At 43.1% G+C, this 15,018-nt stretch overlaps 2 protein-coding genes across 2 annotated transcripts; one reads left to right on the top strand and one right to left on the bottom strand.

The window, feature by feature from the left end:
* The first annotated feature begins 134 nt into the window (after positions 1 to 134).
* On the top strand, positions 135 to 7,023 carry LOC128765912 (ly6/PLAUR domain-containing protein 1-like). The gene is made up of 3 exons (XM_053877151.1): positions 135 to 301; positions 1,055 to 1,186; positions 5,516 to 7,023. Exons 1-3 carry the CDS (start codon positions 250 to 252, stop codon positions 5,740 to 5,742), a joined length of 411 nt encoding a protein of 136 aa, XP_053733126.1. The 5' UTR covers positions 135 to 249; the 3' UTR covers positions 5,743 to 7,023.
* Positions 6,474 to 14,649, bottom strand: gpr39 (G protein-coupled receptor 39). The gene is made up of 2 exons (XM_053877150.1): positions 13,605 to 14,649; positions 6,474 to 7,919 (listed from the first exon to the last, which is right to left on the bottom strand). Exons 1-2 carry the CDS (start codon positions 14,377 to 14,379, stop codon positions 7,447 to 7,449), a joined length of 1,248 nt encoding a protein of 415 aa, XP_053733125.1. The 5' UTR covers positions 14,380 to 14,649; the 3' UTR covers positions 6,474 to 7,446.
* Positions 14,650 to 15,018: the final 369 nt, after the last annotated feature.

A 15,018-nucleotide genomic window follows, 5' to 3' on the forward strand; every position in this document is an offset into this window, starting at 1 on the left:
GTGACTGCGCGCCCCTGTGTGTGTGTGTGTGTGTGTGTGTGAAGGAGAAGATGACAGTCAGCGAGCATGTGTGTGGCGGAGCAAGTGTATAAGAGTCTGCCTCCAGCCTGGCTCCCTCCTCTCTTCTCCCTCCTCTCATCATGCCTCTCCTCCAGCTGCTTCTTCTCTTCCCATCAGACTCGCTTCCACCTCGAGTCTCATGTTGGAGCTCACTGGACCGTGACCTGGATCTGGACTTGTGAGTGGACAATGCTGCAGATCAGTGTTTGGACTCTGCTGCTGCTGCTTTTCTTCCGGTCAGGTAGGTCGAAAGCTTGAACTTGTTTGAATTCACAGCTTTATCAAACGTATGGCTGCACTTGGGGTCCCAAAAACCCGACTCCACGAGTGTCCGCTGGTAATTCAGGTGGCAACAGGATCGACACTGAAGAGGATTTTTTTTTACTTGCTCTTGTTTGTCCAGATCAGTCTCCACATCTTCAAAAGTGCAGCCTCCATAGACTATATTTAAATGTATATCGCTCTCATAATTCTGTTCACCGTTTTTCAGTTTGAGTGCGAGAAGTTAGATGCATTTGACATGAGGTTGTTTTGGGGAGTGACTCCAGAAGACTATATTTGAGGGACAGCTCATACGGAGAACTGTGGAGACAAAGTCAGGAGGTCCTGAATGAAGAGCACAGAAGGTGGAGGTACTCAGTAAACAGACACCAATGAGGTTCATGATGGAGCAAATGGGAAGGTTGAGTACGGCCGTGAAATTTGGAGTCTATTTGTTCTAGTGATTTTGCTGGCCAGAGAAAGTCTGTTCAAGAGAGCAGCTGCATAACTGAGACCTTTACGAAGATTAAATTAAATTTAAATAACACAGATTTTTTTTTTGCAGCAGCAGCAGCAGATAAATGAGTGGTAGAAATCATGGAAGCATGAGAGTGAATTCATTTTTTAGTCGTAATATTTTGGATATAATTTTTTTGCTTTGTTTCACATGTTCTGTGTAAATTCCCTATGGATTTCTAATCTGCCTGAAATGCCGACCCCTGTGTCTCTGCAGCTCTGCCTCTGCAGATCCAGTGCTACCAGTGCGAGGAGGCGAAGCACGACTGCTCTTCTCCAGAGTTCGTGGTCAACTGCACAGTCAACGTGCAGGACATGTGCCAGAAGGAAGTGTTGGTGAAGGATGACGGTGAGCGACTGCTGTCGGCTTCGTCCTCTAGCGGCCCGTCTGATGAATGATCGCGCCAGAGAGATTGATTTTGTGAAGAAATGGGCTTGAAACAAAGCCAAATATACTGTATATAAATGAAAGCTCTTAGCTGCATAAATATTGAGGAGCTGCGAAGGCGAGAAATTCATCTTTTTAAGGACGAGAACGGTGATTTGGGAGCATAAATTCTGCCGCGGTGCATTTAAGGACTCAAAATGAAAATGATTAATGTGGAGAAGGGCAAGTTAAGACCAGAGGTGGGTGGAGCCAAAAATGTTCTAAGGTCAATGTAAATGGCAATGATTCAAGGAGAAGTAAACAGATTAAATTTTTCATCTCTAATAAAGCATAGAGATGAGGATGACTCAGGGACTGAGTCACTTATCATGTGAGTGACCCAGTAACAACCAGCAGCAAAGACACTTGACAAGAAGAATGGAATTAAAAAAAAAAATATTAACACATGGAGGGACACAAAAGTAGACTGGAGGAGGCGTCACCAAACTGGAGGTCGACAGAAAACTTTGAATCACACAGCACCAAATCACTGACTTGTGGAGTAAAACCTGTCCAAAAACACAATGGACGTCCGTGGTAAAATACGAAGTCCAATTACACGAAGTAAAGTGCTGGTCAAAAAGTCACGCACAGAGAAAAGGGAGGAAATAAGAACAAACAATAATGAGCTGGTGGTGGAATCACAGCTGAGAGCAAAGGGAAAAGATAGCAGAACTGAGTTGTGGCTAACTTGACTACTAAAGCTCAAAGACTAAGAAGCAAACACGGAGATAAAACAGACCAGATATAAGGTGCCATGATGCAGCACAGGTGCCATGATGGTAGCAGGAACAGCAGCAGGTGCTGGTTGCAGACACAGTCCCAGGTGTGTGCCATAAGCAGAACAAGCTCAGGTGGACAGAGCACAGGAAATGTGCAGAGAAAAGAAAACCAAAATAAAAGTGGATGACGACCAAAAGCAGGAATTAAAAGAAATTAATAAAAGTTCATTTTAAAGTTAAGTTCATTTGTTGATTTTGTCGCCCATTTTTCAATTTAGGCTTGTGTCAAAGTTCATTTTTAGTCATAGTCACATTTATTCATTGGCATTTACTTTTTATTAATCATGTTTTAGGCGACTAAGAGTTGCAACGTATTACTCTAGTTTTAGTCAAGAAAACACAAGATGTTTCAGTCAAAACATTTCAGTCTGTTTCTTTTGATTCCAGAGATTTGTTTATTCATTCCAGTCTGGAATAAAAACATGAGTGTGTTTAATTGAATGATTCTTCAATTAAACTTTGCTAAAAGCGTCTTGCTTGTTGATTCAATACACATTTACAAATAATGTACTTCCTCCCAACAGTACACACAACTTTATTTATATAACTGTATATATATAAAACATATATATATATATATATATATATATATATATATATATATATATATATATATATATATATATATATATATTACTATGAGGGTTATTATTATTTCTTATTAATAATAATCGAGTGACAGCATGTAGCATGCGCTTATTGTAAGCAGCCCATAAAGGTTGAGATTGACATTCGGATGAGCAGAGTCATGAGCAGAGTTATAGCTTGTCGGAAGGCCATGACAGAAGCAGAGTCCAGATAGATGGATCTCAGCCATGTTTCTCTTCCTTCCTCAACTATTTGCAGCTCCAGTGTTGTCCGTGTTCTTCCTGCATGCAGTTTAGTTTGGAAGCCACAGGGGCGGCGCTAGAGGATGCGTGACGTAGCCTACAGTAGAAGAACTGCTGGCATTAACACATGAAAGCTTTCTTTTGTTTCTCCTTGTCAGGGGTTTTTATTCTTGCACATTTTATTCTTGTTTTTATTCCTCAACAGTAATAAATATTTAGTCAGTGTTTCATTACATTGGTGCTGTCTTGTCATCGTCTCGTCTTAGTCAGGGGAAAGGGTCGTTGAATTTGTTTCATTTCATCTGACAAAATGATCACAATGAACAATGTGGCTTTGTGACACAAGTGACACCACTACAAATAATTGTGACACGACTTGCTTGCACATGTCAACAACTGATGTTTTGGTGAAGCTTCAGGAAACTGTCCTCATTTTCAGAGCTCAGTAGGTGGCGCTCTTGGTTGAAAAATGTGTGGTTACCTTGTTACGTGGGTGTTCAAATCCATGGATTCTAGAGCAAAGAGCGCCATCTAGTGGCCTCTAAAAATGACGACACTATTTTCTTCTTCAGTCACAGCATCATAGAACATATACAGGTCAAGTTTACACCTCACGTTTTCGTAGTTTGGTCACCTTCATACTGAAATACACAGCACTGTATTTCAGTATGAAATACAGTATGCTCTCAGACATACTACATATTCAAGAAGTTACTCAAGTACTTGAGTGAGTGGAACAAGTTACTGCCCATCTCTTCATGTTGTAGTACTCAAGATTGTTTTCACTTTTTATGGTCTCAAATGCATTTTCACTTGGTCTTGTCTTGGTGTCAGACTGGGTGGACTTCTATTCAAGACCAGTCGAGACCGACAGAGAAAACTGCCATAATAGGTAATAATAATTGGTAAAAGAAGGATTATGGCTTTTTGTTCAGGTTCATTGTTTGTTTTCTTTGGCTTCAAACTGGTCCACCATGGGGCCACAGTGGGTGCAGGTTTTTTACCAAACCAAACACCAATAAGGAGCCTGAAGACTGTTGTTTGTCAGACTGGTGCAGCTTGTCTTAGTCATGTCTCCGCCTCGACCTCCAAATATCTTGGTGTCCTCTTGGTCTTGATCTCCAAATGCCACATCCACACAAAGGACCTGGATCCAAGAGATGCCTGAAGCAGGTCAGGTCAAACCCGGTCGGTTGCTGGAGCAATGTGTGTTGGCTCTGGACTTGACTATGAGGACTCACTCACTCACTCGTGTAGAAAGTGATTCCATTTAAGTGGAGCTCTCGAGTGAGTCACATCCACAGACTCGCCAGGCTGCACAGCGACTCCAGTCACTTGAGTTTCTTTAAAACAAGCTTGTTGTTGGACATGACTCACCACATCTCCTGCCCATAAATGAAGACGGTGTCCTCCTCCAGCACTGCTGCAGCTGCTGAGCAGGAAAAGCTGTCTGTGTCCAAGAAAGTTAAAGGGCAGACTTGATGAACTCTGAAGGCGACAGCTCTTTAATAGGAGTTCTGCCCGAGTTCTCATGAAGGTCTGCGCCCTTATATCATGCAGGTGATGATGGGGAGGAACAGGAAGAAAGACCCCAATGCTGTTTTGCTCATCTACAATGTAAATAGTCGTGGAAATGAAGAAAACTTTAAGAAACATTTGGCCTGTATTGTACATGCATCAAGCGCAGGGCCTGGGGGCCACATCTGGTCGGTCAAGTCATTTGAAGTGGCCCGCCAGAGCTAAAATACATGTCACTAACTTAGAATAACAATGTGCAGTAAGAACTGGCATGTTGACATTATGATCTGTAGAGATTTGCTACAGATGGAAAGGAATTCAAACTATACAAGACGATTTGAAGAGGTAAAACTGAATCAGCTTCCAAGGAGTCACAGAGATATTAACATTGGAGTTGGACAATTCAATATAAGTCAGGAAAATTGTCCCCTTTAAGTGAGAGACTGTGAGGCGTCTCAGATGTGGAGATGGATGTAACTTTCCAATGAAAAACATCAGCATGCTCAGGGTCCTCACGGCTCGGAACTTTTCCGAATAGTTCTCTCTTGTCGCTCACTTGTTACGTAATGCCAATGACATATTACCACATGTTTGTTGCCACGTAACATTCACATCTACTTGAGCTGAAGTTCAACGTTTGTTATGGCGGAAACACTGGGTCTCACCCCCCCGATGGGACCTTGCCATTTGGAAGAATCTGGCTCCTCATAAATATTCACGGAGAGAGGAGACTCTTTTGTTGATGTCACTTCAGCGGCTGACAGCGTGAGAGCGACGCGGCCGCAGCGGCGCTCTGATTTAACGGCTTATCTAAATTAGCCGGCGGATCCCATCACGGCTAATTCGCGGTATCAGGCCAGAAGAATGAGGTTGTGATTAGTCTCCAAAGTTTGTTTGGGGAGGTGACGATGAGTCACTGAGGTTCCGCTGGAGGTGAAGTCTAAAACTATGATGGTTATTTATCTAGTGCCACAATGCTATGAAGCTAAATGCTAAGAGATAATTTTGGATTCCCGATTATCAGATGTAGCCTTTAAATTTCAGGCTTTTTGAGACCAGCCAGTGGAGAGGCTGATGCTAAAAGAGTACCTGACAATGACAACATCTCCTCCTGGTTCCAGGGATCCACTACCGTAAGTCGTGTGCCTCGTCTGGAGCCTGCCTCATCGCCTCCTCCGGTTACCAGCAGTTCTGCACAGGGAAGCTCTACTCAGTCTGCATCACCTGCTGCAACACTCCCCTCTGCAATGGACCTCGCCAAAAGAAACGCGGCCACCCGTCCGTGGCCCTGACCCTGGGCGCCTCCCCGCTAGCTCTCCTGCTGCCGCTAGTGACGGCGCTCTGCTGACGAAGACAAACACGGACACCGGTGGGAGGTTCGTTCTCTTGAGTGACGGAGTTCGAACTTGATATCAAGCTTTCTTGCAGTCAAGGACGGCCTGAGAGCATGAACCGTACTCAGTGTCGCTCCCTGGTGGCTGACTGCGAACAAACAGAAGTGCATTATGAAATAATGCTTGTCTTTTATTGTGTTCAAAACAGAATGTGTGAAGTGAAGAGGCCTCTTTTCTAATGAGTCATGAGGGCAGTTCAAACGTTCATTTAAGGCTGTTCTTGAGTGTAGTTCATGAAGAGTATATGGTCAATCTGTCCGGGGGAAACCATTGTTGTGATTCATCTGCTGAAATATGACAAGAGACAAGTGAACTCTGATTTAAGTTAGAGGTCATCTTAAAGATTTAACTAGGCTGACGAGGCTTCATGAAACAGAGTCAATATTTTCCGAGTTCAGTAGGTGGCGCTGTTGATTCAAAAACAATGCGTTAGTTCATGATGGTGGAGTTTCTCTTGTTCTATGATGGTTAAATCTAAAGATTTTAGAGCAGAGAGTGGACACTGAAAACACTGTTTCATGAAGCCTCATAAACCCATCACTTGCTCTGGTCTAACATCTTATGGTTTCAACTTTCTCTCATGAAATGTCACACCAGTTTAAAACCAGGAGCGCCACCTCACTGTCTCATGACGCCCCGACAGATTTAACACTGACTGGATTAAAGAAGGGCGTAGTATCACCTGGCCAGACACCGAAACATTAAAACTGTATCTGATAACTTGTTTAATATCAAGTCAGAAACATGTATACGACAACAATTACGATTTCACTGATACACTTTAGATGGCAACGATTTAAAACAGCGCATAAAATGTTACTTGTTTTCATGAATCGCACACAGCAGCTCTCTAGTGTTGAAAGTTTATACGGCATTAATCACGTGACCCCATTGTGGCCTGGCGATAGTGTTATAACGGTGAATTGTACGATGGCGATGACGTCCAAAAATATTATTGTAACAAACTGATTACTGACCCCTGGTGGTTTGTATTGGTATCACGTCAATATTGTTTTATTCAGACCAGATAAAACAACGAAAACCATTATAATAAAGAGTAGTTTTCTGCCCCTGTTCATAAGTGGCAGGGAACTGTAAGTTGAACATACAGAAACAATGTTGACTTTATTACAACCGATGCAGAGGAGCAACGTCAAGATTCCCTCTGTATGGGACACAGCAGAAAATAAAAGCTGATTTCACTACAATGTGTTTCTTTTTTTGTCTTACCACCACTGTCAAAGCTGCATTGTGTGGACAACATCAAGATTGTTCAAGGAAATATTCCTGGTGAGTTCATGTTTGTTGTGTGACATCATATTCATTGATCCTAAATCGCTCATATGAGGTTGACAGAGACTCAAAAGGTCCCATGTGGCTCTGAAACCAAACCTTGCATTGTTAACTGGAGATTTTGGATTTCACCGTGCGTAACTTGGCCCACAGTTAATGCGAGACGTTCCCTGACAGTCGGGTGATCTGAGGGTTTTTCCTAATTAGACAAGTGTTCCCAGTGCAGAGAAGCTCTCCGCTTCAATTGTGAGGAATCTGTGAACTTTCAAAGGCTGAGCAACATCTTTGTTTTATTTGCGCTTCTTCAAAAACCACTGTGTTGAAGGGAAATGATTTCATTTTGCTTTATTGTTGCAAGTAACTCTTCAAATTTCGCTCTCAGAAAATCCATCCTTAATTTTAAGAGTCTGATTTGAGTCATCAGTCCGACTCATCTGAGACTCGATGCCAGAGTCGCTTTGAAAGGCGGTGATTTTTGGAGGTTCTTCTTGTTCGGCCTCCGTCGTTCTAGCTCTGCTGCGGCGTAAAGAGCGTAACAGCGGCCGCAGGGATTGTCCCGCAGGGCGCGAGCTGACCACTGTGCGCTTGTTGACGTGCTGGATGGTGAGACGGCAGCGCAGGACCTGGGTGAAGACCTGACGGAACTGCCTGGAGGAGATGTTGTACATGAAAGGGTTGAGGACGGAGCTGAGATAGAAGAAGCTGTCGGCCACCGGATGGAGGATGAGGAAGCCGCGAAAGTAGGAGACGGTCCAGAGATGCTTTGGGACGGCGGCTAACATCAGACGTCGGATCTGGTTGGGAAGCCAGCAAACCATCAGTGATCCCACGATCAGTCCTGAGGAGAGAAATGGAGCAGATATCAGAATCGCCGAGTCCACTTTATCGTGGGGTTCTAGAGCTGTAGTCTGCTCTGGGGTCGGACTGTTTCCGTCCTGTGGGAGTGCATCATCACGTGGTGGCTGAAGCTCGATGACATCGGGGGGGAAAACAAATGGTCATTCAACCACAGATAATCCCGGTTAATAGGTAGAATCTATCCTCGTGTTTAGCCCTAAAACTAACCAAATCCTGGCGATCCTGGGGTGCATGTGTGTTGGAGATGGATGGATGGACCATCGTGAAAAAAAGAAAAAAGAAGGCACAACACACACAAAAAAGCAATTGACTTATACTGCTGTATAAGTCACTTGAGGTAAAACATGAAGAGTCAAAATACATAGATAAATAAAGCTGCTGTATAAATCTGGAAGTCTACTTCACATTCATTATTTATAGCATGTATATTTAACATTAATATTTAGCTCGCAATTTCCCTTCATTTTTTTTATTTTATATTGTTTCATATCTCTTATATCTTTGATAACCTGTGAGCAGCTGAACTATCCATTGCTCCTGGAATTGTAGTCTCCCCGATCGAGTCTACCCTAAGGATAAATAAAGTTCCATCCATCGATCTTACAAAAAAGAAAAGACAAAAAAAATGTTAAAAAATCTTGACACTTAAATGATAAGACCACATTTTTGCTACTAAAAACAAAATGAAAAACTGAAAAAGAAAAAAGAAAAAAAAACAAAGAAAACTACAAAAGATGAAACAGAAATGTACAAAGCAATAAGACACAAAAAAAGAAAAATTTGAAGCCAAAGAAAATAAATTTGACCCTATACAAAATCGTCTCTCCATGAAATAGAAATTAATGAGTTATAATAAATAAAACATAAACCTGGATTTATGTAGGTCTAGACATAATATAAATAAAATCAATCATGGAGGAAACAAGTGAAAGTCAACACTGTATAGGAATATAGAAATTAAAATAATAATAATGAGATTTTATTGTCGAAATACCGTGAGGACTTACGTCCACCTGTACTTACGACCACGGCCAGCAGATGCTTTTTTTTTTCTTTTATTCAATGTCTGGCACCGCAGCACGTAGCAGCCCGGCAACGCTTACGACAGTTACAGCAGCACAGTATCCCAGCATCTCACTCTCACACAGCCATCTACCACTACAGTAGCAGCTATAACCCTCGCCGGTTGGTCGGGACCGATCCCGGTCGTAAGTTGGATGTAACTTGTATATGGATAAATGAAAAACACAGCAGTTAACAACCAAAATAATGCGACAAATTGTCTCGAGGCCTCTCAGTAATTCTGACTAGAGCTTTAACATTGTGTTCTCCAGGAGCTAAAAACAAGTTGGTGGTGGAGACGTGGGGCTGCAGAGGAGAACGTCCCTCTTTGATCGTGTTTCACGTGGGCAAACGTGTCAACGGCAACTTGGATCTCATCATGCTCATCAGCTGAACCCCAGGAAGTCCACCAAGACTGCTCAGCACAGTGTGGCGCTGCAGAGCAGGAGCACGTGTGGAGGTCTGGAAATGACGGATCGATCAGAGAGCTGCTCGGAGCCTCAGCACCGGAGATTGATTCCGCACGTACGGGCGTGTGTGAGAGTGATGAATCAGCTCATTGATCCCCGGCTAGCTGGGAGGCGACTGGACACGGGGACTCAGAGTATGGCAGGAAGCAGATTGTTCGTCTTCATGTTCTCTGACTCAGGCAGAACATGGAGGGGAAGCTCTTCAGACTCAGGAATCCAGTCATGCTTATGAGATGGCCATATCTCACAGGCCCTGGAGTTTCTTGTGCTCTTCACATCTGACATGAGGTCATATGCTGCATAGACAGTGCTCCCTCAACCCCAGACACATGATGCTGAATTACGATTCCTAAACTCCACCGTATCAGCTCAGATGACTCAACAACAAATAGACCTCAGTCAAGACCTCAACTGAAAATAAGTACGACTCATGGAACCAGTGATCAAATGCATGTTCATGTTTGAGTCTGAATATGGGCGAGAAAGTACCTAGACAATCCAGTTTGATCTGACCGTTCCATGACCACAATTCGACTTCTGCGGTGCCCGGTGTGAGCGTCAGCAACATGACTTGTTGTTCTGAAATACCTGCTTAGATACCTGCAAATAAGTGATGGAGCAACTCCATCCTGACATGGACCTGACCTTTCTGGGGTCCCATCCAGATAGTAGAAGTGCAAAACACATTAACATTTTGAAACAAATTTAAAAACTCAAATTTAAGTGTTTCAAACTTCAAAAGAGTTAAAACCCCACACATTTACAAATAGCAAAACACATCTACAACATTTCAAATACATTTTGTAAGTGTATTTCCAAGTTTGTGAATATGTTTTCACATTTTATACATTTGTTTTCAAAGTATGTACATTTGTTTTCTGAGTTTTTAAACATGAGTTTGTAAATGTGTTTCCAAAGAATCATATGGAAAGCGACCAAATAGTATGGAATTTTCCACTTGTACCAATTGTGGGGGATGGCCATGGGGATTGTTCAAACAAACTCTACAAACTCTGGAAATACACTTTCAAAGTCAAAAAACGTGAATTTTGCAATGTTGTTTGAAATGTAAATGCGTTTTGCTATTGTTTTGTTTTGTTTATGTTTTATTTTTGTGTTTATGCTTCATAAGGAGGAAACCATTCAGCTGAGGTCAAGAGTCACAGTCAGGTAACTAGACTTATTATTCCCATCACAGACCTGGTCTCCTACCGACAGACCCGAACACGTCCCAAGTCATTAGCCTTCATGTCCTGGATGTGATGGAATCTTAACAAGCGAGTCTTTAATTATCCTCCAGAGTTTCTGGGCACAGCCGGGATTTAGACTTGATCAGGGGGAAGAGGAGGAGGAGGAGGAGGAGGAGAAGCGGGGATCAGCGGTGACTCACATCAGCGCTTCGAATCACAGAGGAACTTTCTGACTCTCCAAGAGAATGAACTGGAACACAGGTCACGTGACCACACAGAAACTTCAGACCGTTTGAATCGAGTGATAAACAGAGACAGAGAAACTCCCAATGACCCCAAAAACGAATGACAAGGGATTCAGAAGTCACCACATTTACTCATTTGAAGTCTGAACCCAAACACGTCGACAGCTTCCACAACTCTTCGCAAATGTTAAAAGCATGAAGAGTTACACCCAGTTCGCTCGAGCAACTTGAGCATTCAACCTTTTCTGTCAAAAAACTAGGCGACAATCCAACAGTAACAAACAACAATGGCTGCTTTAAAAAAGAAAATTACATATAAAAAAATAAAGATTGAAAACAGTTAGTAAAGAACAACTAAGCATACCAGACGGGTAATAAAAATAAAACAACCAATAAATAAATAAACTGCAGCAAGGCCTTATCTGCTGGACCTAACATAACCAGAAATCATGAACATATTTATGACATTCATTTTTGAGTAAAAAAGAATGTACTTTCCCAAAATATATGATATATAGTATAAAAACAAATAATCATGCTCATGTCATAATATATCCCAGTGTTGTTTTTCTAGGTTAGAGTTTTTATCCAGCCAGAAGTCTAAAATAAATTTCACTTTTAAAAGTGTAAATCAAACGGATATGGATAATTGGAAGGGGAGAGCAGTCGACAGAAAAAAAAATCTTCAATTTACAAAAAATATTTTTTTAAAGATAAAAAAACAACTAAAATTCATCAGGTAAAACAAAATAAACTACACAACCTTGAGAGTCAGCATTTCAAAAATGTGGTGTGGGGGAGGGGGGTAGGAGTTTCACGATAAAAGAAACTCCAATATCAGGAAAAAAAGAACATGAAACAAAATAAATCATAGTGTGAGACTTCCAATATGAGACCAGATGCACATTTTTACGTGAGAAAATTGGACTGAAAAGTAGGGAAAAGCATTGAAAATCAAAAGAAACTTGACAGAAGAAAAGTTCTTCAAGCCAACACATGTCATGGAGTCTTTATACTTTCCTAAAAAAAAAAAATCATTTTAACCGCTCTTAGAAATATCAAAGCCAAAGTCAGATCCTTCACAGATTTGTTCCTGCGGGACAGGAAGATTAAATGTCTCGGCTTGATAGACGACTGACCCGAGGACCTGGAGTCAAACTTTCGATACCAGAAAGGTCCGACGTTATAGATTTTGTCTGCGGCGAAAACATCCTGAAGAGATGAACTTTCCAACATTGCAGGATTATTGATGTTGCAGTGGCCTTTAAGAGCAATTCTCTCTCTCTCTGTCTCCCTCTCTGATTCCAGTCGCACTGCTGCCGAGTCGGTCCAGGTCAGAGGGAAGTCATAGAAAAGACCGACAATAGTTCTGAGTTGGGGGGACGCTGCTTTGAGAATTAAGGATGAGTCATAACCAGTGGGTCAGGTCAGGCAGGCCGTACCTGCACAGGCTGCAGTGTCGAGGTTTCTCTTTTACCTCCAAGAGACTGGAAAAACAGAGTTTGTCTAACCACAGGCTTGAATCAACCATGACCAAATCGATTTCCTGAAAGTGTGAATAAGAGCTGAGAGGAATTCCAATGTGGTGAGTCGGGAGGTTTGTCTGTACCAGGCTCACATCACAGGAGGAAAGGTCTTGGGTGGTCCACCACTCACCCTGACACAAACAGTTCACCCCGGTTCATACAGTCATGGAGTCAAGTTGTGGTCACGGAAGAGCTGTGGAAAATTCAGGTCGGAGGTCAACACTGCGACGTATAAACGGATGCTCTCGTCCAGTGATGGGTAGATGAGGTATCGTGAAACAGTATTGCTTGGTTAATGAAACAGTGCCGTGATTCTCAGCGGTGACTAGATGGTGCTCTTGGGTTAGAAATAATGTGTTTCATTGAGACAATTATTCAAGACAAAACATTTTGCAGCAGACGGTGCCATCTGGTGGCCGCTGAAAATCAGGACACTGTTTCATGAAACCTCATCTACCCTTCAATACCGTGTCGTGCTTTGACTACAGCCAGATATTTTATATATATATATATATATATATATATATATATATATATATATATATATATATATAGAGCTAACTTGGTTTGAAGAACTATCCTGAGTCGTAGTCGCTCTAGACCTGACCATGAACACAACATCCGATACGTGCATGTCAATGAGCTCCTCCCGCTACACCTAAAAAAAAGTCATGCAACTGATGCTTGCTAACGCTAATACATACCATATGATATTGTCATGTTTCACTGGAGGCTTTTGCGAGCTCGGGAGTCGAACCTCTATCAAGAACGGAGGAGAGCATTTCCAAAAATAGCCCGACTTATCGCAGCCCACAAAACGGAATCATTCAATTTGTGAAGTTAGAGAAGAAGAGAGAGTCAGTCGATTGTCGCTGTTTAAATGGGTTTAACGCAATTGTTAGCATTAGCTTCTGCTGATGAAAAGCTAGCTTGGTGAAATTACCCTCAAACACTGGAACATTGTGGTGTGAAACATAGATCAGCTTTCACAATATTTCCAACTGAGATCAATTTCCGGAACTGTCACCATTGTTACCATCTTATGAAGGTAAAAGGAGAAACTGCACTTCATCACAACTTGAGAGGAAACTTGATTTAGATGTGAATAAGTTCCATGAAGAAGTAAATGGCATTTCTCAAACCTCAACAGAAAGAGACTCAGGTTGTCTTACCTAAAAAGATGATAGTCTGCTTCCGGGCCGTCTTGACCTTCACACTCTCGTGCTTGGGTTTTGCGTTGACCTGGTTGTCCGTGGGCGCCATAGGCCGTCGCAGCACCAAGATCATGGCTCGACACATGAAGGCAACGCCTACTAGCACCAGCATGTAGAGGATGAAGGACACGAAGATGCTGGCCTGGTACATCACCCAGCGCTCACGCAGGTTGGTGCAGAAGGTCAGATTCTGGACCGGGTGGTCGGACCGGTCTGTGAAGACGCCCTGCGTCCCTGTGGCGAAGAGCAACGGCAAGGCCACCAGCACCGACACCACCCAGGCGACCGTGATCAAAGCGGTGGCGCGTTTCCCGCCAAATGTTTTGTATTTGAAGGGGTGGCAAATGGCCATGTAGCGCTCAAAACTCAGCGTGGCGACGTTGAGGACGGTGGCATAGCTGCAGGCCTCGAAGAGAAAGTTGTAGATCTTACACGAGACGTTGCCGGAAGCTGAGGTGAACGGGAACCAGATCGCACTGGAGAGTTCCACAGGCATCCCAATGAGAAGCACCAGCAGGTCAGAACAGGCCAGACTGACCATGTGGTCAGTCACATTCTTCTGCAGGTAGCCGTTCTGCCGCAGAACCTGCGTGACCCTGATCGTGACGGAGTTCCCCACAATTCCCACCACCAGCATCAGGCTGTAGAGGATGGTCAGGAAGATTTTGATGGGGTACGAAGGTTCCAGCTCCGTCCAGTCTTTCTCCTCAGGGTTCTCCATGTCCTGGCTCATGATCGAGCAGCGGCGAGAACAAACTCACCAGGTGTGATTTTGACCGTTTGAGCTTATCAGATTCAGGGCGGTCCACACTGATAAATCCAGAACTCAGAGGTGAACCGTCGTCTTCGATGCTGACAAGCGTCTCCGGGTCAAGTCAGACATTCCAGAAATCGGTACTCCAAAAAGGTCCGCCGGAAAACCCTCCATCAACGTCCTGCATGAAAGCTCATGATCAGGTCCTGAAAAAGCATCCGGGATCTCCAGTGCTCCTCACAGTTCTGGTTCCAGACACCACTTGAGTCTGAAGCAGCGTTGGCCAACACTCCCTCCCACGAAGGGAAGGGCAGTTAAACATTAAACTGTCAAACAGTGAGGCAAGTTCTGGTTTCAGTCTTATCAGCAGGAAATTGTTGACTAATGGCCTCTGTGATAGAGTTTTCTTTTCGATCAGATTTACGGTAAAAATCCACTAATGAGGAAAGAAACCGTTTTGATATTTAACCACACGGGTGAAAGATGAGAAGATTGTTTTACCGGCGGCAGGTTTTGGTTGGACGGTTGTTTATTAGACAGCAGGAGCCACAAGACAATTAAAGTGCACTTTAGACAGGCTCAGTACCGTAAAGTGAAACAGGCTATTTCAAATTCACA

This window comes from Synchiropus splendidus, chromosome 10 (genome assembly GCF_027744825.2).
Source record: "Synchiropus splendidus isolate RoL2022-P1 chromosome 10, RoL_Sspl_1.0, whole genome shotgun sequence".
Lineage (NCBI taxonomy): Eukaryota > Metazoa > Chordata > Actinopteri > Syngnathiformes > Callionymidae > Synchiropus > Synchiropus splendidus.

Excerpts from the sequence above, each read along its gene's own strand:
- gpr39 (XM_053877150.1), bottom strand. The coding sequence starts at position 14,379 with ATGAGCCAGGACATGGAGAACCCTGAGGAGAAAGACTGGACGGAGCTG. Across the intron at positions 7,920-13,604 it reads GCAGACTATCATCTTTTTAG|GACTGATCGTGGGATCACTG; the intron begins GTAAGACAACCT and ends TTCTCTCCTCAG.
- LOC128765912 (XM_053877151.1), top strand. The coding sequence starts at position 250 with ATGCTGCAGATCAGTGTTTGGACTCTGCTGCTGCTGCTTTTCTTCCGG. Across the intron at positions 302-1,054 it reads GCTGCTTTTCTTCCGGTCAG|CTCTGCCTCTGCAGATCCAG; the intron begins GTAGGTCGAAAG and ends GTGTCTCTGCAG. Across the intron at positions 1,187-5,515 it reads AGTGTTGGTGAAGGATGACG|GGATCCACTACCGTAAGTCG; the intron begins GTGAGCGACTGC and ends TCCTGGTTCCAG.